This window comes from Cervus elaphus, chromosome 15 (assembly GCF_910594005.1).
Source record: "Cervus elaphus chromosome 15, mCerEla1.1, whole genome shotgun sequence".
In the NCBI taxonomy this organism is placed as follows: domain Eukaryota; kingdom Metazoa; phylum Chordata; class Mammalia; order Artiodactyla; family Cervidae; genus Cervus; species Cervus elaphus.
This window is the reverse complement of record NC_057829.1, coordinates 30,162,646-30,189,547: the sequence shown is the minus strand read 5'-3', so window position 1 is coordinate 30,189,547 and position 26,902 is coordinate 30,162,646. Positions and strand designations below refer to the sequence as shown.

The 26,902-nt window shown below is 37.6% G+C and overlaps 1 protein-coding gene and 1 pseudogene across 7 annotated transcripts in view; both read right to left on the bottom strand.

Moving 5' to 3' along the window:
- Positions 1–26,902, bottom strand: part of ADK (adenosine kinase) — a 551,078-nt gene that overhangs the window by 13,189 nt on the left and 510,987 nt on the right. For 6 of the 7 annotated variants that reach the window (XM_043925032.1, XM_043925036.1, XM_043925037.1 and 3 more), the window contains one exon: positions 19,703–19,789. In XM_043925032.1, the coding sequence (XP_043780967.1) occupies positions 19,703–19,789 (87 nt within the window). Of the gene's footprint in view, positions 1–14,059; positions 14,135–19,702; positions 19,790–26,902 lie in introns of all 7 variants that reach the window. The other variant, XM_043925033.1, reaches the window with a different exon arrangement.
- LOC122709655 lies at positions 11,655–11,820 on the bottom strand (annotated as a pseudogene).

Below are 26,902 nucleotides of genomic sequence, written 5' to 3'. Positions count from 1 at the left end.
TAAAGATCTTCACTACCTTCTATATTCTCAGGTTTAGGGAAACACAGGCAGTGTTAGAGGAGGCACCTTAGAGAGTTTTTGAGGCAACTTTAGTACAGTATTTCTTCCCCCATGAAGACTTCATTTGTAGATGGCATATGCCAAATACATCAGTCTGCATCTTTTGAAATGGAAATTCAGGGACCAATGCTTCCTTAGCAGGGATTCTGGGAGAATTCCTGCCAGAATTAAGCAGAAAGGTTCACTGTACTTGGATAGAGTGGTCATTATGTGATATCAATAGAACAAGCTTTTTTAGAAAAAAGGGTGAGATCACTGGCCATAGGATACTGGCCTTAGAATCTTAGAACACTGTAATTGATGAAGTTGGGAAACTTAAGGCACACACACAAACTGAAGATACTAGTAAAAGGAGGTGGGTGGAAGAAAGGTTTTTCCATTTTAGCCTTTTTTGTTTTTTAAATTTATAGACTATTTTTGGGAGCAGTTTTAGGTTTACAGAAAAACTAAACAGAAAGTACAAGGTTCCTATATGCCTTCTCATTGCTGCATCCCTTATTTCCCCTATCATTAACATCTTGCATTAGTGTGGTATGCTGTTAACAATTAATGAGCCGATAATGACTCACTAAAGTCCATGGTTTATATTAGGGTTCACTTTATGTTGTTCATTCTATAGGATTCAAAGACATATAAAAAAGAAAATGTCTAATGATTTGTTACACATCATTACAATACTACAAAGGATAGTTTCACTGCTCAAAAAACCCCTGTACTTTATCTATTCATACCTCTCATTCCCCCCTCGCCCTTTGACAATCACTGATATCTTTACTCTCTTCATAGTTTTATCCTTTCAGTAAAGGATTCATACAATTTGTAGCCTTTTCAAATTGGTTTTTTTCATTTAGCATGGTATGTCTGAGTTTCTTTTGTGTCCTTTTCATGGCTTGATAGCTTGTTTCTTTTTATGACTGAATAATATTCTGTGGAATGGATATACTACAGTTTATTTATCCAGTCATCTTTTGAAGGACATCTTGACTGTTTATAAGTTTTGTCAATTATGAATAAGTGCTATAAACATTTGTGTGCAGGTTTTTATACGTATAAGTTTTCCATTCATTTGGGCAACCAAGGAGGACAATTACTAGATCTTATAGTAAGAGTGTGTTTTTTAAGAAACTGCCAAACCGTTTTCCAAAGTGGCTGTACCATTTTGCATTCCTATTAGCAATGAATGAATGAAGAGTTTCTGGTGCTGTACATCCTCACCACATAGTCTGCACATACAAACTCAAGATGCTTGCTTAATGATATGGGTGAAGTATGTCTTTTTTCATTAAAAAACAAATCTTAATACTTACTTAAAACTAAAAACCTCTCAAAACATGAAAGTATATGCCTTATGTCCTATAATCACTTATCTATTTCATTGCTCACAGTAAACTTATTGACTATGCCAAAGCCTTTGACTGTGTGGATCACAATAAACTGTGGAAAATCCTGAAAGAGATGGGAATACCAGACTATCTGACCTGTCTCTTGAGAAACCTGTATGCAGGTCAGGAAGCAACAGTTAGAACTGGACATGGACCAACAGACTGTTTCCAAATAGGAAAAGGAGTACGTCAAGGCTGTATGTTGTCACCCTGCTTATTTAACTTATATGCAGAGTACGTCATGAGAAACGCTGGGCTGGAAGAAGCACAAGCTGGAATCAAGACTGCAGGGAGAAATATCAATAACCTCAGATATGTAGATGACACCACCCTTATGGCAGAAAGTGAAGAGGAACTAAAAAGCCTCTTGATGAAAGTGAAGGAGGAGAGTGAAAAAGTTGGCTTAAAGCTCAACATTCAGAAAACTAAGATGATGGCATCCGGTCCCATCACTTCATGGGAAATAGATGGGGAAACAGTGGAAACAGTGTCAGACTTTATTTTTGGGGGCTCCAAAATCACTGCAGATGGTGATGAAATTAAAAGATGCTTACTCCTTGGAAGGAAAGTTATGACCAACCTAGATAGCATATTTAAAAGCAGAGACATTACTTTGCCAACAAAGGTCCGTCTAGTCAAGGTTTTGGTTTTTCCAGTAGTCATGTATGGATGTGAGAGTTGGATGGTGAAGAAAGCTGAACACCAAAGAATTGATGCTTTTGAACTGTGGTGTTGGAGAAGACTCTTGAGAGTCCCTTGGACTGCAAGGAGAGCCAACCAGTCCATCCTAAAGGAGATCAGTCCTGGGTGTCCACTGGAAGGACTGATGTTGAAGCTGAAACTCTAGTACTTTGGCCACCTCACGTGAAGAGTTTACTCATTGGAAAAGACCCTGACGCTGGGAGGGATTGGGGGCGGGAGGAGAAGGGGATGACAGAGGATAAGATGGCTGGATGGCATCACCAAGTTGATGGACATGGGTTTGGGTAGACTCAGGGAGTTGGTGATGGACAGGGAGGCCTGGCGTGCTCTGATTCATGGGGTAGCAAAGAGTCAGACATGACTGAGTGACTGAACTGAACTGAACTGTCTTGGAAGCCACATGATTCATTTTAGACACTGATGGTATTCTCCACAGCTTTGGTTCAGATCCTTGAGGACCAGGTCAATGATCTAATGAATCATTTGCATTCTAGATATTTATAATACTATGCTTTCTATACTATCCTCATCCCTCATCCCACCCCAACTCATCCATTTAAGTTATCAATGTTCTTTATACATCAGTAATATCAAACTACACACTATATAATAGTGACAAGTTAAACACATAGTTATTAAGAGATAATATGGGAATAGTAACATAAGTTATCATGTAATTACCTTTGTTCTCAGAGGCATTACCATGTAATTAAAGCAAACCTGATATAATATTTTACAGCAACTGAGAGTGCTGAATTCTATATTTTCCCTGTCCTTTTCCTTGTAAAAATTTTGCTGTCATTTCTAGGTCAATTTGATTTTTAGTATTTGGTTATTTTCCATCTTTCTTAGATATCTACACGTCAGTGATGATTTTATGTGCTCTCTTAGACTGGTCTGTTATACCTTCTAAACCAATGGTTATCAGATATATGCTGCCACACGGCAAATGAGACAGTCAACTTAAAAGCTGTACTTTTATTTTTATTACCCGTGCCTGCGTTAAGAAAGAGATATTCTATAAATTAAAATCTGACTAATCTGAATCCTCAATTTATTAGACTCATGCCACTACCACGCTAACACTCGTATACTTATACAAACTTGTATAAGAAGCAAATGAAAATAAAAACCTAGAATGCTATCAAAAGTATTTTGATTGATTCAATCAACCAACAGCTATTGAATACCTGCCATTACTAGGTAAGGTGCTAGACATCAAAGGATTCAAAGATGGATAAAACAGTGTTAATCCTTGAGGATTTTAGAGTTTTTAGGAAAGCCATATAAATACTTTAAAAATAATCCTGGCAGAAGTGTGTAACATGAATTCACTAGGAAAGAGAGTGTTGGCAGAGAGATCACATCGGCATCTACTTCAACATTATGGGAGTGTTTCTCTAAGTGTGGTTCCTGCACCAGCAGCTTTAGCGTGACCTAACCCCCACCCCAGACGTCATCAAATCAGAAACTCTGAGGACAGGACCCAGCAACTTATCTTTTAACAAGTCTTCCAGGTGACTCTGAATTCTGATGCACGCTCAAGCTTGAGAACCACGGGTCTCACGTGACAGGTCATAAGGGCAGGAAGGAGAATAAACAGTGATCTGATGTGGGTGCTGATGCAAGTTAAAAAGTTAAGAGTAATTCTGCGGCTTAAAGCTTAGGTAACTGTGTAGAAAATGAAGCAAGGGGTATGCCCCAGGCATATGTATGTATGCTCAGTGTATGTCAAGCACTCTTCATCGGAGTCTCATTGCTACTCCTGTGGAGAAGCCACATTTTACAACACTTTCAGTAAGAAACAGCAGGAAAGATCCTAAGTAGGACATGACAAAGGCACTGTTACTGGATGCACTGGACATTCCACTAGGCATTTTGGCAAATCAAATTTAGACATCTACTGGGTAACTTCAGTACATTCTGTGAAATCTTCCTGGGAGCCTCTGACTTGTATGCTATTGCCTATTAACATCAGGAACTGATGTTCAGGATTATGATACTGAGAATTAGTTTTTATATTCTGGCACTAGAGGTAAAGAACCCACCTGCCAATGCAGGAGATGTAAGAGATGGAGGGTTCAATCCCTGGGTTGGGAAGGAAGATCCCCTGGAGGACAAAGGGCAACCCACTCCAGTATTCTTACCTGGATATTCCCATGGACAGAGGAGCCTGGCGGGCTACAGTCCCTGGGGTTGCAAAGCGTAGTATACAACTGAGCAACTGAGCATCCACGCGGGTAACAGCGAAGTTCAATCTTTTTTTTTTTTTTTCACTTTTATTTATTTTTTAAAAACTTTTAACTTTTGTATTGTGGTATGGCCAGTTAACAATGCTGTGATAGTTAAAGGTGCACAGTGAAGGGACTCAGCCATACATACACATGTATCCATCCTCTCTCAAACTTCTCTCCCAACCAGGCTGCGAAAAAACATTGAGCACATTTCCATGTGCTACACAGGAGGTCCCTGAAGGCTACCCATTCTAAATATAGCAGTGTGTACATGTCCATCCCAAACTCCCTAACTATCCCTTCCCCCTGGCAACCGTAAGTTCATTCTCTAAGTCTGTGAGTCTGTTTCTGTTTTGTAAGTTAAGTTCATTTCTATCATTTCTTTTTCGATTCCACATATAAGGGATGCCATATAATATTTCTCCTTCTCTGTTGGACTTATTTCACTCAGTATGACAATCTCTAGGTCTACCCATGTTGCTGCAAATGGCATTATTTTATTCTTTTCACTGGCTGAGTAATATTCCATTGTATATATGTACATCTTCTTTATCCAACCTTCTGTCAACGGTCATTTAAGTAGCACAGTTTAATCTTAGGTGAAGGTGAAGGTGACCTGATACTAAAGTATGGTCTAACCTGTTATTTCCTGACTCATTCTCTTTCTGACAAAATCCCTCAATAACCAAGTTCTTAGATATACTAAGTTTATTTCACGTAGGAGGTAAGTTGGTTGTAACTATGCATGTGATTGACTTTGTATCATACAATGAATATTTACTGTCTATTCTCTGCCAGGTACTGTGGTGGATCCTGCGGATACATTGGTGAATAAGACACATAGAGACCCTATTCTCTTAAAGCTTGTATTTTAATGGGGGAGATTTTTTAAGAAGCAATAAATCAGTGAGCAAGATAATAAATAAGTAAGATAATTCCAGAGAATGTCAAGTGCTATTAAGGAAAACGACTATGTGCAGCAGTACAGAAGAGTGAATGGAGCCACATTAGACAGAATGATTAGAGAAAACTTTTAAGCTGGGACTGAGGATGGCAAAGACACTGCCCTGCAAAGTGGGGAAGAGCACTGCAGGCAAAGGGAATTTCATGTGCAAAGTGTCTTAGGCCTAAGGAAGGCTTGCATAGCTAGAGCATGCAAGCAAAGGTGAACTTTATGCAGATTTTCTTCGGAATGTTGTTTGAAAGTGCAAAACTCTTTAAAATGTTTAGTAGTTGTATTAGTTTCCTTTGGCTGCTGTACTAAATTACCACAAACTAGGTGACCTAACATATCAGAAATTTACTCTCTCATGGTTGTTGTGGCCAGATGTCCAAAACCAAGGGCCCATGATCCCTCTAAAGGCTCTAGAGGAAAATCTTCCCTTGCCTCACCCAGCTTTGGGTGGCTATTGGCATTCCTTGGGTTATGGCCACATCTCTCTGTCTGCTCTGTCTTCACATTAACTTCTGCTCTGTGTATTTAATTTCCCTATGCCTCTCTCTTACAAGGACACTTTTGTTGTAATTTCAAGCCCAATGAGATGATCCAGGATAATTTCATATGAAGAGCCTAAACTTGATTACATCTGTAAGACCCTTTTGCCAAATAAGGTAACATTCAAAGGTTCTGAGGATTAAGATATGGACATATCTTTATGGAGGTGACCTTTAGTCCACTACAGTCTGCCTTCTGGACCCCCAAATTTATGTCTGTCCCCTGTGAAAAATATACTGACCCTACCCTAAAATTCCCCAAAGTCTCAAACCTAAAGTTTAAACTCTCATCCAAACATCATCAGTTCAAAAGTCCCAAATCTCATCTAGACCATCTAAATCAGCAACAGGTCAAAACCCTGGGGTAAAATTCCTTTGCATCTGTGAATCAGAGAAACAAGACATCAACAGGGCTCCTGCTTTCCAAATGCAGTGGTGGGATAGGCATATGATAATAGTTACAGACATTCCTATTCCAGAAGGAAGAAAATGGAACAGACATAGAAAGCAGTTCCTTGTCTTGATGATTTCCAGAATTTGGTCAGGCAGAATCCCCTTCCCTGGTGGCTCAGATGGTAAATGCTGAAGACCTGGGTTTGATCCCTAGGTTGGGAAGATCTAGAGGAGGGCATGGCAACCCACTCCAGTATTCTTCCCTGGAGAATCCCATGGACAGAGGACCCTGGAGGGCTACAGTGCATGGGGTCACAAAGAGTTGGACACGACTGAGAGACTAACCACATAGGAAGCTACTGTAGAAAGTAAAAAACAGGCCTGAATTAAAGTGGTAGATCTGATAAAGCAGAAAAATGGATGGATTTGAGATAAGTTGATATGAGATATATCCTTAAAATTGAGTCAAAAGAACTCACTGAAGGTTGGAACACAGGGAAAGTAAAGTATTGAGTATGATCCCTAGATTTCTAGCTTAAGATACAAGGTGTTTGATGTTCCATGTGTTGTGTGATAGATGGATCATGTTGTAGGGAACATTTTCAGAACTCTAAGTATGAGAAAAAGGGTAAAGACAAGGCATGCAAACACATGTACATAGAGCCCTTTAAAGGCTCCATCCATTACCCTTTTAAGAAAAGCTGCTTCACCTTCAGCATTGTTGAGGGGGTCAGTTGATGTATTTTGAGCATACAAATCAACCCCTGGACCAAGGCCAAGACATCTGACCCAAGATGTTCTTCCAGTGTCCTATTTATAAATGGCACAAAAAATGAATTGAGCTAACCTAGTGTTCTCTTTTAGGAGCCAGAATAGAAAAAAAGAAAGACCAAGAAGGAAGCAGCAGACATACAGTGAAGCTGAGTTAACATTAGTGTATAAGCACTGGAGTAAAGATCCATGGATTTCTGCTGCTGAGGTCTCTAGAACTGATGGATTCTAGAATCATCATCTGGCTCCATTCTCAGCAAAAATTTGTCCAGTCATGGTTCTTGCCTGAGATTCCTTTTATGACAGGTAACACTTAATGAGTCCTTACTAAGTAGTACGCACTGTGCTTTGTAAACCTTGTTACATTCAACCTTTACAATAACCCAAATGAGATAGGTACTTTGTCTTCTGTTCATAGATGAGAAAACTGAGGCTCAGAGATGTCAAGTAACTAGTCCCACAACTAGTCCTGGCAGAACCAGGACTCAAATCCACGTCTTTGACCCACTGTCTTAACCACTATGTTATAATGTCTCCTTTACTGCTAATGTGCTTCCTTAAAAAACAATCCTTATTCTGAGCTAGATGAAATGGGTTTCTGTTCCTTTGACCAAAAGAGTCAGATGAGATAGTACCTTGAAGCCAGAGTATGGCTGCCCTACTAGATCCTGCACCACTCCCTGCTTCCGTGACAACAAGCTTCCTCACATAGCTATCATTCTCTAGAAAACTGAATAGAACAAAATTAATTACTGTATTGTAGGGATTTTGAAACATAAAAAACAGAATGATATATTATAATCATAAATCTATAACCTTTCCTTTTCCTCTGTATTTGAATACTTCAACAAAGAATAAAGATGGAAGTACAACTGTGAAAAACCAACTTCTTCCTCTACCTTCTGAAAAATTAAAAGAAGCAGCTCTAGTGGTGCCCACTTACGTAACAAAATTTTACAACCTTTTACTTCAAAGTTTAAAAGTTTAACTCAGGGTAGAATTTGGCTTATAACTACATAGCATTTCAAAGGCAAAGAAAACCCTTCAATATCTTTCACTGTTTTTTTGACAGAGTCTGTTACTCCTAGGCTTTAGAAATGGTCATTCCTCAGATATCATCATTTTAATGAGTCATTTAGCTAAGCTGGGCAGTAGTGCAAGAAAGCATGAGTTTATTACAAGGCAGCAAATAAATGACTGTAGATAATGGGAAAAAGACTAATTAAAAATATATAATGGTGAAACTTATTTTTGATAAATTTTCAGTTTTGTGTCCATCATCCTAGGTATAATTCATTTCAACTGTGACCTTTTCTAGTCATTTGCAAGGAGGCAAGTAAACTGTTTATATGACTACTTTTTATCAAATTCAGTAGCTAATATAGTTTTTATAGAAGGTAAGTAATTCTTAATCTGACTCTTGTCTTTTTCACAGTTGTGCAATCAACTTTTATCCTTGAGATAACGACTAACTTATAGCAAGCTACAATATTTTAGGTTCTTCTTTAATGAAGGAAGGTATTAAGAAACAAGGGTGGCATTTACAGTTTTATGTGTCTAGGTCATGCTGCACTACAAAACCATTTAGGTTTACTAAAGATGCTAACTGGGTATTTTTTTCCTTAATAGGATGTGTTTTAATTACTTTATAATTGCTTTACTGTTTCTTTAAAATTGATTTTTCAGAAAGACCATGTATATCTGTTGATATGAGTACAGATCACTGTCTCCTTACATTGTGTTCTAATGTTAAATTACAAGAATGAAAAAAGTCTGAAAAACCCTTAGCCATTAAATTTATATATTTAACAAGTCACAACCTTGAAATTTTGCTCTATCTGAAAGCACCATTAAAAGTGCTTGATTATTATTACTAGAGGAAATTTTAGCTACAAAACTCCCAGGCGGTTAACTGATTTTAGGGGCTAAATTTCTGGTCCTTCTAATTATCCTCTGATGGTTTTACTTAGTGTCTCACAACCATGACAGATGACAATGAAAAACTGCAGTGAAATTCATCCACCCTGACACTGTGCTAAGCACCAGCTTCTCCCTCTCCAAGTAAAATCAATACTCTGTTTGAGTAAACACATTTCCAGCTTTATTAGGATGTCTTGCTTGTTCTGTAACAGCTACTTGAAGCTGTGGTAACAAATCGACTCAACTCAGTTAAACCTAGAGAGCTGGGTAAGAGGCCCATCGATAAGGTTGTTATAAAAATAAACTGCAGGAGATCAGAAAGCTGGAGCAAACAGTCTGGCAAATGTCAATATTTTCCCTTACAGAGGATGACAAAAACAGTGAGATCATGTGGAAAGCCTTTTTTTTCCCCCTTAAAAATGTCTCTTGTTTCAAATGGATAAAGCATTTCTACCTTTTGTGCACAACTCTTCTGAATGAAATTTTTACTTCCTAATTCCCATGTGCATCTGAATAGAAAGCTGATGTAAATACTTGATATTTCTTCTGCCTTTTCAGAATCTTTATTTTCCTTTATATTAAGTGGCTTATTTTGGTCTTCATTGACTTTATAAAATAACCTAATTCAAGTTATCTGGAATACCCATGGTGGTTCAGTCTTACCTTCTTTTTATTAATGAAACAAAACTATCACCCAAATTTGGGAGGTCCCAGTGTTCACTCTTGGCATAGTATCTGAGACCTGATGTTCTACCTTCCAAATTAGGTCTTCCAAATTAACGTATTTAACAAGAGCAAACACTGTTAGCTATAGACAGACTACACAACCTCCTGATGAGTGGCAGTACATAAAAATGTCTGCTACCTATTAGGAGCAAGCCTCCACAGTGGCTACAGCTCTACCAAATAAGAACTCACATACCCTCTTTTAGATGTTCACAGGTTGCTCAAAGAACTAACATATGGCAGGAAATTCCCACTTCAATTTGGCTGGCTTAGACTACCCAGATGTGACAAAGTAATGGTTTCCCCCTGCTGAAAAAGCCTGAGACATAAGCTTTTTTTTTCTTTCATTTTCTATGTAGTTTAGTTAGTAAAATTTTGTTTTGACTTCATATTGACTACTAGCTAGTCATGAACTTAAACAACAACTTGTGACTCATATGCTAAAAAACACAGATTTTTCTGGAAAAAGGAAATCAACAAACATTAAGTTTTGAAATAACTTTAAAAGCTACTGTGCCTGTCAGGGTAAGGTCTGACCTAGCAGATATTTGCATAATGAAAACCAAAGCCTAAGTGGTGTCAGATGGTGCAGCGACTGACATGGACAGGAAGTCAATTCAGAGCGAAGGTTCCTTTATGATCACTCAGCACAATACGTTCCCCCACACAAAGACAGCGACTGAGCCGTGTGGTATAACACACAGGCAGTGATCAGTGCCGTGACAATGAGGATAACTTACTTCCTCTCTCTGGTGTCTGAAAATGGAAACTTGTCAAACTCTATTAACATGGCGTGGGATATTACTTTTGAATTATTAAAAAAAAAAAAAACCCAAACCAAGAAAACCTTTCAATGCTCCTAAATCAGAAAAGAAGCTCCTAAAGAGTACCAGAAAGTTGTATGTTTTACTTGTATGGATAAGGTGCCCTTACACCCCAAACCCTTTCAAAATACTGCTGTAATGATCACTACTCCTTCCTTATGTAACAAAAATGTACATGATGAGATTAGAATCTGACTTCTAAACCTAACCTGTGAGCTCCTGATGTGGTTCCCAAAATAAAAGTTTAGCACATGCTTCTGTTTATTGTGAAAGCTTTAACATCTTGGATATCCACATGCCAAAAACAAAAAAAAACCTACATCAAAGGCTTCTATCCATTTGGGGTATTGACTCTTGACCTATATATCTCCATTTGGGGTATTGACTCTTGACCTATATATCTCCTACTTAACTGACAACTTTCATTTGGCTTATGAACATATGTAATTATTGGATCATGAATTAATGAGTTAGGAGATCTAGCTTCTGGTCTTGCATATTTGCAATTAACTCCCTTTCTTTGGTCTCACTTTCCTCATCCATCAAATGGGGGCTTTCTAACAGATCATGTTAGGTTTTCATAACTAATATCAACCCATTCAAGGGAACTCTTTTATGAACTGCTAAATAAAATGCAGATAAGGTCAAATGAGGGATTTGTTTAACCTAATCTCATTTTGATTCAGATAAGACCTCATTTGAACATGGTTTCACTATTGAAAACAGTTTGAAAACCAGGAAACATGATTTAAAAAAACACTCCCTTTCAGCACTAACATCTTGAGCAATAATAATTAAAAACAAAAAGACCCATCAGGACAAAGTCATAGCTGTGGCAATAAGGAGATGATAGTAAGATTATTTATGCTTTAATTTCTATGCAAGATAAGTAATTTTGTTACTATTTAACTCAATTCAAAAACCTGTATTTGATCAACTGACAATTCTTCACAGCAGGGTGGTTTTAAAATTCTAAGAGCACTTGATGACAGAGACTGGTTTTAATTTGCCATTTATTTCATGGGCTAGAAATAAAACGTACATATCCTAACTTCATAAAATGTCAATGTAAACTAGATAATTAAATGAAAAATAAGCTAAGAACCTGTGTTCATACCCCAGGTTTGGGTACTCATATCTGATGGGATAATAGCTGTGAATTTAATGATCATGTCGAGAAATTTTTGTTTGTTTTATTCACACCTCTGTTGACAGTAAACAGCCATTTGACAACAGAGGTTAGACCACAGAAATTTTCATATAGTTTGGACGTTGTTTCTACACGTGATCTTAGCCAAAAGGCCGAGAAGCGACGGGTGTTGTTTCCAATAACTCACACACCATGCTAAGACTTGGCTAAGTCACAAGGTCGACCAGGCTAAGCATCAGTACTACCAACAGGTGACTTAATTTATTTTGATTATACTAATAACAAAGCCAATAAAGGCACATGGTAACAAATTCAAACATCGCTGAGACAAGATTTCCAATTGAATATATTTAGCTTTGTGAAAACTTACTATGCTGCTCCTACCTGTTTTTTCATTTTGCTATTGACTGATGAAATCTCTGTAGACTGGCCCCAGTCTACAGACTAGTGGTTACAAAGGCACTTTGGATATTTCTCTTCATTTGGAGGGGAAGACAAGAGCATATACTAATGGAATGGAGTATAACAAAATGATCAGAGTTAAGAACTTTGCAGTCAAACTTTAAGTTCAAATCCTGGCTTTCACTGCGACCTTGGGCAAATTACTTAATCTCTTGAACCTCTGAGACTAGAGGAACTGCCCAGTTGAGCCTGGGCCCAATTCACAGATTTGTGGAGCTAAATCAATGGTTGTTCTTTCAGGTCATTAAGTTTTGAGGATGGTGTGCTACGCAGCAAAACCTAACTGATACTGGCTGTATGAATCAGACAGATAAGGTAGGTAAAATTGACCAAATCCATGTAATAGCAGCATGAACTGCTACTGGATTCAAATTAGTTCTATCTGACTCACAAACGTTAAAGGCTGGAAAACTTACACACATATATTTTGTCATGTCACACTTCTAAGAAAATCAACTTCAGAAAGTTTTGCTTATGATATTTCTTCTGCCCTCTTCTACCAAATGAAATCTTATAAATACCAACGTTGTTTCCTTAGAATAAGCATTTCTCAATAGCCTTCAAATACAGAAAATGTAAGGTTGATCTTTGGGCTTCCCAGGTGACTCAGTGGTAAAGAATCCACCTGCAATGCAGGAGATGTGGGTTTGATCCCTGGGTCATAAAAGATACCCTGGAGAAGGAAATGGCAATCAACTCCAGTATTCCTGCCTAGGAAATCCCACAGAGAGAGAAGCCTGTCAGGCTCTTTTTAGAGTCACAAAAGAGTTGGACACGACTTAGCAACTAAACAATAACAAGGTTCATATATAAGTTTCAGGATCTGATAGCCTACATGGCTCAGCCTGTCTCTAAATTATCCAAATCTCCAGAAGACAAAGTCCTTTGAATTCCACTGTCTATTAACAATTGCTTCTAGATGGAGGCCATCCAAAATACTATATCTTTGAGGGAACATTTCTAATGGTGAAAAATTTCAGACTTTATCCTAAAATCGTCCTGTATCCCATGTGAATGAAAGTTACTTCTCTTTTTTGTCAAGGCTTGAGGATCATCTTTGCCTCTTTAGACAAACAAAGGCTTAAATAATCTTTGGCCAGGTTCATGAAATTTGGTCCTGGTCCAATGTCAGCTTATTGAAATCTCTAGGTGTGAAACATCAGCATAGCATGTCATGAAGAATCCCAGGACTGTGCAAGGTGTGAATCTCTTTTCCCTTCCCCCTTGCATGAACTTGAGTTGATGTCTGTGTTGCATTTCAAATTCCTAATGACCAAGTCTGGTGTGCTGCCATTGATGGCACCACAAAGAGTCAGACACAACTGAGCAACTGAACAACAGCAAATGGCCAAGTGTATTCTATACCTCATTTAATGGTTTTGAGGGAAACTGCTTAAGAAATTAAACACCAAAGATGTCCTGCTAGAAGTAAAAGACAGAGAAGGGATTGTTGTTGCTGTGGGACATGGTAGGAATATGCAGCAATCTTCTCGGTTACCATGCACAAGTAAATCTTCTGCATACAGTGGGTCATATGAAGGTTTTGGTTTTTGAGTAAAGAAGTGTGAGAAATGATATATTCAACATGCACCAAGCTATTTTCTAGACCTCTGAGGAAGGGGGTGGTGCAGAAAAAAATATAAGAATTCTGTACCACCTCTTTGCGTAGCACAATGAAGTGGCAATTTAGAAAAATGGGACAGTAAGCTATTAATACAAATGTTTGGGAACAAAAAGCAAGGTGAGAATAGAAAATATAAACATAATTTAGATTCCCTATGGTTTTCAGCAATATAGACAGGTACTACTTGAAAAGGAAGTAGTATCTCTGCTCTAGAAACTCAAATCTTTTTTAAAACACAAAACATCTTTTCTGAACATAAATTAGAAAGTGAAGTTAATGCTCCTTTTTATTAGATGAGAAATAGGATAATTACTTACAGTGTGATTGCTAAGTAGCTTTAAAAGTCATTTGTAGGTAGTATCTTTTAGGAAAATGCATTTTCCTTGCAAAAGCTGTCATGAGAAATTTGAAAATAAAAATATTAAAGGCAGCACAGTTACTCTACTATCATTCAAAATAAACTGTTCTAAGCTATATATGGCTTTTAATCATTATTTAATGAAGCTTTTGAAATCCTAAGAATGCTGACCCTTGAGTGAGGTCTCTAGTCTTTTATCTGAGAGTTATTTTATATTAATATATATGTGCCTGGGTATAATCTGTCAAAGGTGTACTCAGTCTAAAAATGATTAGCAGATCTAGTCCATATTCCTACAGCTGCCATGAAACATATGACTAAATCATATTAGATTAACACAAGCTGGTATTGACAGCCCACTGGGAACATATTGATTAGGTCCCCTTTCATGTTATTTGTTATGATTTTTCTCCTCAGTTTCATTTACTGGGAAGACACAGGGGAAGAGATTTCACTGGGAACAGTGACAGTGCCTGTCACAAAATGTTCTCAATGTTTCCATTTGTTACTATGGCAGTGACAAAGAGGGTTCCAAATGAAAAGGCAGACCTGCTGTGACAAAGCACAGCAGGACAACAGGAAGAAATTTTCTACTGACCTGGGAAATTAGGAAATCATGCTTAGAGATCATAGAATTGTCTCCATTTTCAAGGATACAATCGTAGCGCTTAGGCGTTTGCGGGAGAATGTGGAAAGGGCAGTTCCATCAGGGCTGGCTAGTGACACATAAGAAAGTGTTCAAGATCTACAAACAGAACAAGGAGGTATGCTTGTAGAGGTCAGAGGTATTTGTCACTGTCACTAAACCCTTGAGATGGAACTATGAATTTAATTTATGGACATTTGGGGTAGTCATTTTAAAATTATACATCAATGATGTAGTCATGTACCTCTTATGTGGCTAATAAGAATTCATGGCACTCTGGTATTGGGATATGTAATATCGCCACATGGTAGGTGAATCATCATTTATCTAAGAACTTAAACTTGGGACTGGAATACAGTTATGCAAATTCACAAAAGAAAGAAATGCTTTTAAGCCAGCAAAAGTTGAAAGTAATAGGAGAAATATATTAACCATCTAAAGATAAAATGTGTCGATCAGAAAGGAGATACATTAATCAGGCAATGAAGCACAGAAAAAGAAACTACATAATACATGCAAACGTTGCTACTGCCTCTCATTCATGTTCAAGCCAAAGGAGTATGCTTTCCCAGGTATAGAGATGGAAGTAGGGGATTTTAACCAATGAATTTTTTACTTTTCAAACTAACAAGACCATCTCTATTGTAAGACAGATGCACCAGCGTGGTGCTATTAAACAGTTGATTCATATAACTCCTTCCATTTGATTTCATGCTGACCAAGCAAGTTTATGATCTGTCTTTCAGTATCTCTGTAGTGCCATCAATTCCACTGCTTAGCAAAAAGTTCTCGGTTCAAACTCACCAGGGATTACAGTCCTTCGATTCTCTTCCCTTTCCCCTTCTCTTTCTTTTCTGCAACAATCTTACTCTGGAGTTCTCAGAATCCTGCTGCTGCTGCGTCGCTTCAGTCGTGTCCAACTCTGTGCGACCCCATAGACGGCAGCCCACCAGGCTCCCCCATCCCTGGGATTCTCCAGGCAAGAACACTGGAGTGGGTTGCCATTTCCTTCTCCAATGAAGGAAAGTGAAAGTGAAAGTGAAAGTCGCCCAGTCGTGTCCGACTCTTAGTGACCCCATGGACTGCAACCTACCAGGCTCCTCCATCCATGGGATTTTTCAGGCAAGAGTACTGGAGTGGGGTGCCATTGCCTTCAGAATCCTATCAGATAACAAAAGCTCCTGTTCAATAAATGAAGTCATCTATGCAGACGACAGGAAAATTCTCTTCGGCAAAACCAGTTACTGTTAGTAAGGCTGGTCTATGGTTCTGAGTCCTAATGATGAGATTTCCCTAAAAGTTTAGAGAAGCAGAACATTTCATACTGCCTATCTCTGCTACTTTCTAGCTATGAGACTTTGGGCAAGTTACCCAACCCTTCTGTGTCTCAGCTTTATCATCAGTAAAATGGGGTTAAATATAACTTATCTCCAGGAGCTTTTATGAACATTACATATGAACATATGTAAAGTGCCTAGGATATTGATTGGCTTGGGGCACTACATGTTACTTATTGCTATTACTGTATAGCTTGACTTAAGTACACAGAATGTGCTGAACTAGCCAACACTAGTATTCTCTGTTAAAATAACATTATAGCTCAGTCAGTAAAGAATCTGCCTCCAGTGCACAAAATCCGGTTTGATCCCTGGGTTGGGAAGATCCCCTGGAGAAGGAAATGGCAACCCACTCCAGTATCCTTGCCTGGAAAATCTCATGGACAGAGCAGCCTGGTGGGATGCAGTCCATGAGGTCACAAAGAGTCGGGCACAACTGAGCGACTAACACAACAACAACATCTCATTGCATGACTCAGTCTTTCAGGATCTGATTATCTTGTTAAGCAATGAGAGTAGGGTTAAATGAGAAAAATGGCTACTTAATTGAGATATGTAGATGACACCACCCTTATGGCAGAAAGTGAAGAAGAACTAAAGAGCCTCTTGATGAAAGTGAAAGAGGGCAGTGATAAAGTTGGCTTAAAGCTCAACATTCAGAAAACTAAGATCATGGCATCCAGTCCCATCACTTCATGGGAAATAGATGGGGAAACAGTGGAAATAGTGGCTGACTTTCTTTTTTTGGGCTCCAGAATCACTGCAGATGGTGACTGCAGTCATGAAATTAAGATGCTTACTCCTTGGGAGAAAAGTTATGACCAACCTAGACAGCATATTAAAAAGCAGAGACATTACTTTGCCAAAAAAGGTCCGTCTAGTCAAGGCTATGGTTTTTCCGGTAGTCAGGTATGAATGTGAGCTGGACTATAAAGAAAGCTGAGCCCCGAAGAATTGATGCTTTTGAACTGTGGTGTTGGAGAAGACTCTTGAGAGTCCCTTGGACTGCAAGGAAATCCAACCAGTCCATCCTAAAGATCAGTCTTGGGTGTTCACTGGAAGGACTGATGTTGAAGCTGAAACTCCAATACTTTGGCCACCTCATGCGAAGAGCTGACTCATTTGAAAAGACACTGATGCTGGGGAAGATTGAGGGCAGGAGGAGAAGGGGATGACAGAGGATAAGAGGGTTGGATGGCATCACCGACTCAACAGACATGGGTTTGGGTAGACTCCGGGAGTTGGTGATGGACAGGGAGGCCTGGAGTGCTGCGGTTCATGGGGTTGCAAAGAGTCCGACACGACTGAGCGACTGAACTGAACTAAATTGAGGTTTTACCAGTAAAGTTCTGCCTAGTTTCAGCCTGCTTTCCACTTTCTCTATATTGATTTCAACACTCTGTGGTGAAATCCAGGGTATGATGAAAGTGAATCAAGTGAGGAAGCTGCCAACATATTACAAAAATGGGTTGGCAAACCAGGGCCTAAGGGTCAAACCCAGACTGTGGTCTGTTTATATACAGTTGGAGAGCGAAGAAAGGTTTTCACATTTTTAGAGTACTGTAAAAAATGAAAAAACAAAACAAGAAACAAGCAAGAAAACAAATGAGAAGAATATGCAGTATAGCCTGTATATGGTTTGCAAAGCCTAACATATTTACTACCTGGCCCTTTAGGATAAAAAAGTTTGCAGGTCCCTGTTCCACACTCTTTCCTTTTTATTTACCTCACTGTACCCCAACCATAAGTATATAATGAGGCTGAGTAAGAAAAATGAGATAAACAGGCTGAAAACCCTGTAAGAGCCCAAGTGTTTTAATGATATAGTTCATTTATAGCTCATAATACAAATGGGTAGCTGGCTGTTCCTACTTTGATATCCTAAGAATGACTTTTCTCTTCCTCAGAAAGTCTACATATTCCTACCTTGTACTGGAAACATTATAGGAGGTTAGGGGTCTATAATGGAATTGCTGTTGCAAGGTTAGGAAACCCAGGCCTGAGGATCAGAAGTAGTGGCTAATTAGGTCACCATCATATCATCATCATTTTATTTATGGTGGCCTCAGGAGATACCGAACTAAACATCAAAGAAAGAGAGTTCCAACTGTTTTAAGTATTTTTAAATGCTTAAATAATACACACAAAAGTTATAAGTTTATAAGTTTCTGTACTAAGATTCCTGGTTTAACCAATTTTTAACCAGGAAATCAACAGTGTCTCCTTAATGTATTACAAAATTTGACCCAATTCTGGATAAGGTGTTCTTAGGTTAGATAGTATTAGATTTTACATGGTATTAGACCTCTGAAGCAGCATGGAATAGAAAAAACAGCTGCAAAATACTCTAATCAATGGTGAAAACTTTCAGAGCAAAGAAATAAAACATACATGAATGACAGCAAAGTAGCACATTATTTGTTGTATGCACATGTACTCTTTCCAAAGAACAGAGCGTGGTGCATGCTACCAGTCTTCTAGTATATGTGCTGCCGAAGCGAGCAGCATGCTACCAGTCTTATGGTTAACAGTTTAAGACTGGTAACGAAAAGTTTCAAAGAAGGAAACACGAAAATTTATGCTAGTGAAATAGAACATTAAAATAAAAAGAATATAAATATTTTAAACAATACTAAGTTAAAACCATTACATAATCTCAAATAAGTTTCCCATAATTCAAATTATACTCCAAGGAAAGAAGGATAAGGGTCAGTTCCATTTACCTTTTTTCCTTGATGTTATGAGAAATAAAGATCAGGAGGGACTCTTTTGGGTTATCACTCAGGAATCTAAAGCTTTCTAGAGACTTACTACACTTAGCTAGAAGGAGTTCAGAACTTATGAATCAGATTTTACATCAACCTAAGTCAGGAAGCCAAGTGAAAGTGAAGTTGCTCAGCTGTGTCTGACTCTTTGCAACCCCATGGACTGTAGCCTGCCAGGCTCCTCTGTCCGTGGGATTTCCCAGGCAAGAACACTGGAGTGGGTTGCCATTTCCTTCTCCAGGGGATCTTCCCGACCCAGGGATCGAACCGGGGTCTCCAGCACTGCAGGCAACCCTTTACTGTCTGAGCCACCAGGGAATCCCTAAGTCAGGAAGCCAAGACTCTGCCAATTTTCTTGACTTTATTTTTGACTACTCACTCCAAAAAAGACTTAGTTCTTATAAACATCCAACCATTGTGTTAGAAACAGATGATACAATCAAAGGATATAATCCAAAGACATCATCCTTAGTTATTAGCATACTATTAATATTCACAACTTGTTTTAAAGAACAACAATGTGTTAACATTTCAGCTTGAAGTTCTATGAATATACTATGTACTATACTTGATGCAGCTTGTTTATGCAATATTCTGACAGACACAATTAATCTTGTGAAAATGACTGGGATATAGCATAATAGTAAATTACCTTTAAGCCCAAAATATGTATTTTTCTGTAGCAATATACCCTTCATAACAATGATAGAAGCATATGGAAAAAATATCAGGAGTTAATTATTTAAAAGAAGAAATTAAAAGTTATTAAATTAAAAAATCTTGGCCATGTGGCAGAGATAGGGTTAAAGGAAATGTTTAACTTATAAGTAAGTATCATATAAATGAGTCTGTACCTCCAACAAATGCATCTCCAGCTCCATTGGTATCAACAATTTCTTTCTGGTCTTGATCCAAGACAGCAAAAGCGGTGACTTCATTTTCTGCAATTAGAGCCAAAGCAAGGCAAAATGACTTCTCTTTGTAATACTCAATATACAAACTAACCCAGGAAAGCTTAAAGCTCCTACATCATTCAGAGAGAGAGATGGAACATAAGGTCCATATTCTGTACATGAGCACTTGGGAACCAAGGTGAGAAGCCAACTGTAAGCAATGTGCTTTTGGTAATTTTCAGCACACAGATGCCATATGTTTTGTTAAGAGTTATACTGAGGGTGGTTCACATTTTTAAGGAACGATTACAAATGGTAGCAGCACCTTTTTGGACAGTAAAAATACATGAACAGAAGCTATGAACTAAAGGAAGTGCTTTTAAGTACTATATCATGGATGTTAGAGAATATTAGAGAATAAAACATCAAGACTGGCCTACATTCCTGCCAGTGAAATCTTATTGTTCAGTCACTTAGTCATGTCTGACTCTTTGCAACACCATGGACTACAGCCTGCTAGACTTCTCTGTCCATGGGGTTTTCCAGGCAAGAACATTGGAGTGGGTTGCCATTTTCTTCTCCAGGAGATCTTCCCGGACCAGGGATTGAACCCTCAAGCTCTCGTCTCTTACACTGGTAGGCAGATTTTCTACCACTGAGCCACCAGCAGAGCCCCAGCAGTGAAATCTTGGATACAGTTAAAGAGCTATAAATTTAAAAAATAGAAATAATGAATCTTGGGTGTTTCTGTATAGAAAATCACAATGGCACAATAAAAATATAACTACTATTCTCAGTAATACTTCATGTCAATGGCAAGGATTACTGATAATAGTTGGCTTATTACAAATAACCTAAACTGGTTACTTTTTACAAAAGAGCCACTATTTCCTCCAAACTACCAGTCTAACAACAAAAGGAAAAGCTACCTCTGACTGCCTGGGCAGAACAAAAGGGACAGTGCAATGAGCTCTTTCTTACAGCAGTCTGGACTAGGGCTTGGTTGTTTTGACTACAGAATAACCGAATACACTACTTTAATCCTGGCAGATGACAGTGGAATGACATTAAGTAGTCTCCCTTATCCACAGTTTTGCTTTTTGTGGTTTTAGTTACCAGTGGTCAGCTGAGGTCTAATGGAAAATTCCAGAAATAAACAATTCATAAATTTTAAGTTCCATATCATTTTGAGAACTGTCCCAATTTATCCTGCCCTGGATGTGAATCATCCCTTTGTATGATGTATGCCTCCCATAAGCCATTCAAGCCCCCTCGGTTACCAGATTGATCATCACTGTACTGCAGAGCTTATGTTTAAGTAACTCTTATTTTACTTATTAATGGCCCCAAAGTACAAGAGTAGCGATGCTGGAGATTTGAATATGCCAAAAAGAAGCCATGAAGTACTTTAAGTGAAAAGGTTTCTAAGATCTACAGTAAGAATGAATTTTCTATCTGTGAAACTGTGAAGAAGGAAAAAGAAAATCTGTGCTAGATTTGATGTTGTACCACAAACCATAAAAGTTACACATATGACTGAGTGATCACACCTACACACAAAGGATGGTTACACAGATTAAGGAACAGATCTAGACTGAAAAATATAAAAATTACTGGAGAGGCTGAGTCTGCTGATGAAGAAGTTACTGCCACATTCCTGACAGTGTTGGAACTGATTAAGGAGAAAGGATACCATAAAAGCAAGTCTTCAGTGGCAATGAAGCTGGGCTCTTCTGGAAGAAGATGCCCAATAGAAGCTACATTCATAAAAGTGCAAAGAAGGTACCAGGGTATAAGGCATGGAAGGACAGATGAACTCTGGTACTATGTGGCAACACTGGAAGGCATGTGATAAAGCCCAGAGTAACGTGTAGTGTGTAGGGAAAAGAACCCATTTGCTCTCAAAAACTGTCAGAAAGCAGTGGTGACAGTCACCTCATTTATTGGATGGTTTTTTACTAATGTTTCATCCCATAAGTGAAAAAATATTTGCAAGAGGCAAGGTTGGAATTTACAGTCCTATTAATAATGGATAACACATCTGGTCAACCTGAATTGTTATAAACATGAAAATGTTTGAGGCTGGAAATTTACAACTTCAAATACAACTTCACTGATTCAACCCCTTGACCACGGCATCATTCAGTTTGTCAAGGCCACATATACTTTCCTGGTACTTGATAACATTCGATCAGCAATTGATGCAGACTCCAATCTAGACACAGTGTGATACTGGAAATCATTCCCTGTTATGGACACAGTAATATTCATCAAAGCTACAGTGGATTAATTAAACTAGAAATTGTAAAGGCCTGCAGTCATGAATGATTTTAAAGGCTTCCTGGGAATCAACAGAAAAGTTAGGAAAATCATTCACACAGTAAGAAGGATTTGCCAACATGCTTGATGAAGAAGCAGACCGCATCGGAAACTGGAGAAAGAAGTGTTAATAGATGAGAAACTGTAAGAAGCTGTTGAGTCATCAACAGAGAAAGATTACGAAGAAGAAAGTGAAACAGAACCAGCAATTCAGACGATACCAAAATTTGCTGAAGTCTTTCAGACTGCACAGACTTTAAAGGACAAATTAGGGAACAAGATTCATGGATGGAATGCAGTATTAAAGTTACCCTTATTATCACTGAAGGATTCCACCACAGCAGCAAAACTTTGATGTGTTAAAAAGAGACAACTTCCAATTACCATGTTCTTCTAAAAGATTTCAGTGAAACAAACACAAACAAAAACAAATACCCTTCAACTATCAAGGATCCCCAATCATGGACATCATCTGCTGCTGACACCCAACCACTGACATCATGGCTTGATATCTTCCTTCTGACGTTATCATAAGAAGGTCAATGTTAGCTTAATAATACATCACAATATGTGTCATTCATCTCACATCATTTCATCACACAGGCACTGAATCATTTCCTGTCATCATAAGAAGGGTGAATACAGTACAATAAGATAACTTTGAGAAAGAGAAAAAGACCATATTCATTTTTTTGGTTGTGCTGTGAGGCTTATGGGATCTTATTTCTCCAACCAGGGATCTAATGTGGGTTTCCTGCAGTGGAAGCATGGAGTCCTAATCACTAGACCACCAGGCAATTCCTATACCATAATTTTTATTACAGATTGTAACTATTATATTTTATTATTAGTCATTGTTGTAAATCTCTTACTATGCCTAATTTATAAATTAAACTTTATCGTAGTTACATATGTATAGGGATAAAAAACACAGTATATATAGGGTCTGCTACCATGCAGTTTCAGGAATCCAATTTGTTGGAACATACCCCCCTGCAGGTACGGGAAACTACTGTATTTATGATGAAATCTGGCCTAGAGGACATTTGTAAAAGATTGAACAGTGCTTTTTATTGGTGTCTGGAACTTCTCAAACCACAAATTTGCATCCTTTCTGGTGACAGATGTGGTAAAAAATCGGCAACCTTCAATCTCACCTGAGATGAAGAAGGAGAAAAAAGGAGATCTTGGAAACTTTAAGGTCTTAATGAAGAACTTAAGACTTTCAAAAAGCATGTTCTGCCTGCTTTTTGCTACCTCCTACTAATGGATACTTTCAGCAAGAGATAAACAAAGATAAGATAATGAAAAAAAAAATCCTCCTGGACTGATTCTTCTGGAGACTGATACTCCAGAAGAAGACTCATTCACTTAGTGATCCCTATGACTATAGATGCTAAGAAGACTCCATGTTAGACGTATCTATCTAAAAACTCTAAGTACTACCTCTCCACACTTTATAACAAGAGACATACATGAAGTTGACAAGGTTTTGACTAACTGGAAGTTAAGGCATAAATATCTAGGATTAAATTTCCTAGGAACTATGTAGTATAGACTGCTACACAGGCCAAAAAAAGAGATACAAGTAGAGTTTATTGGAAATAATTAGGAAAGGAAAGGGCTACAGTCTGGTTTATGGAAAGGTCTGTACCATAAATATTTATAAAGAAATCTGATTTTATTACTTCCAAGTACAAGTCCTACTATAAAGGGAATTAACAATTATAAACTAGAACGAATAGGCACTAAACAAGTAAAATGAGCTAAGTTAATGACACCATTACAATTTATAATAGGGTTATATTATGTAATAATGTAACATGTCTATAAAACATTTTAGGTAATAGAAGAATTAATATAAGAATTAATTACTGGATTAGAGATTTGAAAATAATTATCAATAAATGGTAAGTAAGCCACAATTAGATATAACTCCTTGATTTCCTGTTTAAATAAGTTATTGATTTTTAATTGGATAAATCTTTATGAATAAGACCTAATTCACAATGGAAGAGTTTATCTGAATTATGTTCTTAAGAATCACGACTTTTGGTCTACATTAGCAAAAATTCTAAGTGAATGAAATTTTACTATACTTTTTTCTGGATGTATGTGTAGATTCTTAAAATCTTTTATCCTTAGGTGTCATGTGAAGTTCAATTTCCTGAAACAAAGTAGAAATATATTCTACCTTTTGTACTTATCAATATAAGTAAATATATAGGAATATTAAGAATGTATAAAGAGCTGTCATAAACTGGTATAGACATAGTCCAGGCTCTAGTATCTGCTGCTCCGTGTATGCTCAGTTGCTCAGTTATGTCCGACTCTTTGCGGCCCCACAGAGTATACAGCCCACCAGGCTTCTCTGTCCATGGGATAGTCTGGGCAAGAATAATGGCGTGGGTTGCCATTTCCTCCTCTAGGGGATCTTCCCGACCCAAGCACTGAACCTGCATCTCCTGCACTGGTAGGTAGATTCTTCACCATCGAGCCACCTGGGAATCTTTTATCTGCTGCATACGGAGATCTATATTATGAGATCTCTTTTCAAAATAATAACCCCCAAAATTCCAAGACCTTGAATGGTGTTTCAAATTATTGAAAAGGGATTAAGCAATGTTCAGTAATATTCAATTATATTTTCAGTAAATTCTTATTTTGAAATACAATGATCTAAGCTGTTTTACAGAGCTATTTAAAAAAAATCCACAAACTAAGTAAATGGTATTTGCTAGCATGATCTATTTCATAGCCATCTAGTCAATTTATTGCATGAAAATATAAAGTACTTAACTAAATCTGAAGACCCATTTATATGCATGGGTATTATTCAGCTAATGAGGCCCAAGAAACTCACACTGCTTTTACCGGGACCTAGTTTTCAAAGGTGTGAAATGGGTCTGGAGTAGCTGTGGGAAAAGTAGTAAAAAAAAAAAAAAAAAAAAAAAAAGCCATTTGCCTTAGTTATAGAAAAATGACACTGTTAGTTCTGATCAAGTACTACTTAAGAGCTTAAGTGCTACTGTCTCTCAATTCCTCCCAATTTTTTTTATAAAGTGAGAAGGGAAAGGGCTGGGAATTATTATTACTTTTAATCAATTTATTTTTAATTGAAGGATAACTGCTTTACAGAATTATGTTGTTTTCTGTCAGACCTCAACATGAATGAGCCATAGGTACATATATATCCCCTCCCTTTTGAACCTCCCTTCCATCTCCCTCCCCATCCCATGGGAATTATTATTATTCCTGTTTTCCAGACTTCTACAATAGCACAAAATCATGTGCTTCCCTAGACAGACAGGAAACAAACACTAACAATTCAGTTGATACCAGATTTGTTTAGTGTCAGTGTCATTTATTAGATAAGACCTTAGGGTATCTTCACTCAGAACAATCAAATTTAACATACTTAAAATACAAAGCAATAAAAATCAAACATTCTCTGGACAGTTTATACAAGCAGATAATTTACTCCTCACTTTACTGTGACATATGCCTTACTTCTCAAGCACTTAAGAGGCCAGTCTGGCTAGAATCAACTATAATGTTAAGTCATTTATAGTAGAGATGGTAGTTCATACAAATGCCAAAGTATCTAACTCAAAAATAATAATACAAATTCAGTCACTCAATGCCACACAACCTGACTAAATGTTCCTGTAGCTTTACCACTACAAAATGAACTATATATTTTAGCACTATACACAAAGTCCCAAGACAGTTAATATCCTTAGGAAATTTTGTTCAAGATATATTAAAATGCCATGTGTTGACACTGTATCACAAATGTCACCTCTAAGTTGTAGTGAAGATACAACTGAAAAAGACAGAAAGCAGGATAAGAAGTAGACAGGCAGATGATTTTCAGCCATAATGTAGACTACAGTCAGTCACCACTTCTGCCACTGCCTCTGACGAGCATTACCAGTCATGGAAAAAACTGGAAACTGATGGCAAAAATTTCACCAGAAAGTGATAAGCACTACTGTTTACAGAGAATGTTTATTCAGATCTATCAGTTTTTCATTTTGTCACAATTTATCAATCCTCTGATATGTATGTATAGACACATACATATTTTTATTTATTCTTTCAGGTCATTTGAACATAAGTTTCATATATCATGTCCTTTATTCCTTAGTAATTCAGTGTATATTTCCTAAGAACAAATATATTCTTTTAGGTAACCATGGTATAGTTGACAAATTAAAAAACTTAGTATTGTTATTTCCTCTAATCTGTATTTCATAATTGAATTTTATTAACTGTCCTAATAGGCTTCTTTTTTTTTTGGCTGCACCAGGTCTTAGTTGCAGCACTCAGGATGGATCTTTAGTTGTGGCATGCAAACTCTTAGCTGTGGCATGTGGGATCTAGTTCCCTGAGCAGGGATCAAATCTGAGCCCCTGGCCTTGGGAGCACGGAATCTTAGTCACTGGACCACCAGGGAAGTCCCTTAATGTTTTTTATAGCACTTTTTTTAATCCTATAAGATGCAGTCCAGAAACACACATTGCTTTTAGTTATGGGTTTTGTTTTTTTTTAAGTTAGCCTTTCAATTTTTACTACAGGTAATATATAACCTATAGACCCCAAATATTAATCTATAAAAAGAAAGACATGGTATAAATTCCACTCCCTAGTCTGTCCCATTTCCTGTTTCTAGTCCTACTATTTTCCAATCTGGTTATCACTGTTATTGTTTCCCTGTATATCTTTCCATCATTTCTCTATGCATATACAAGCAAAATACATAGTTATTTTTCTTCTTTTTATTTTAAACAACAACAACAACAAAAGAATAACACTATGTAGCCTGCCCTGGACCATGTT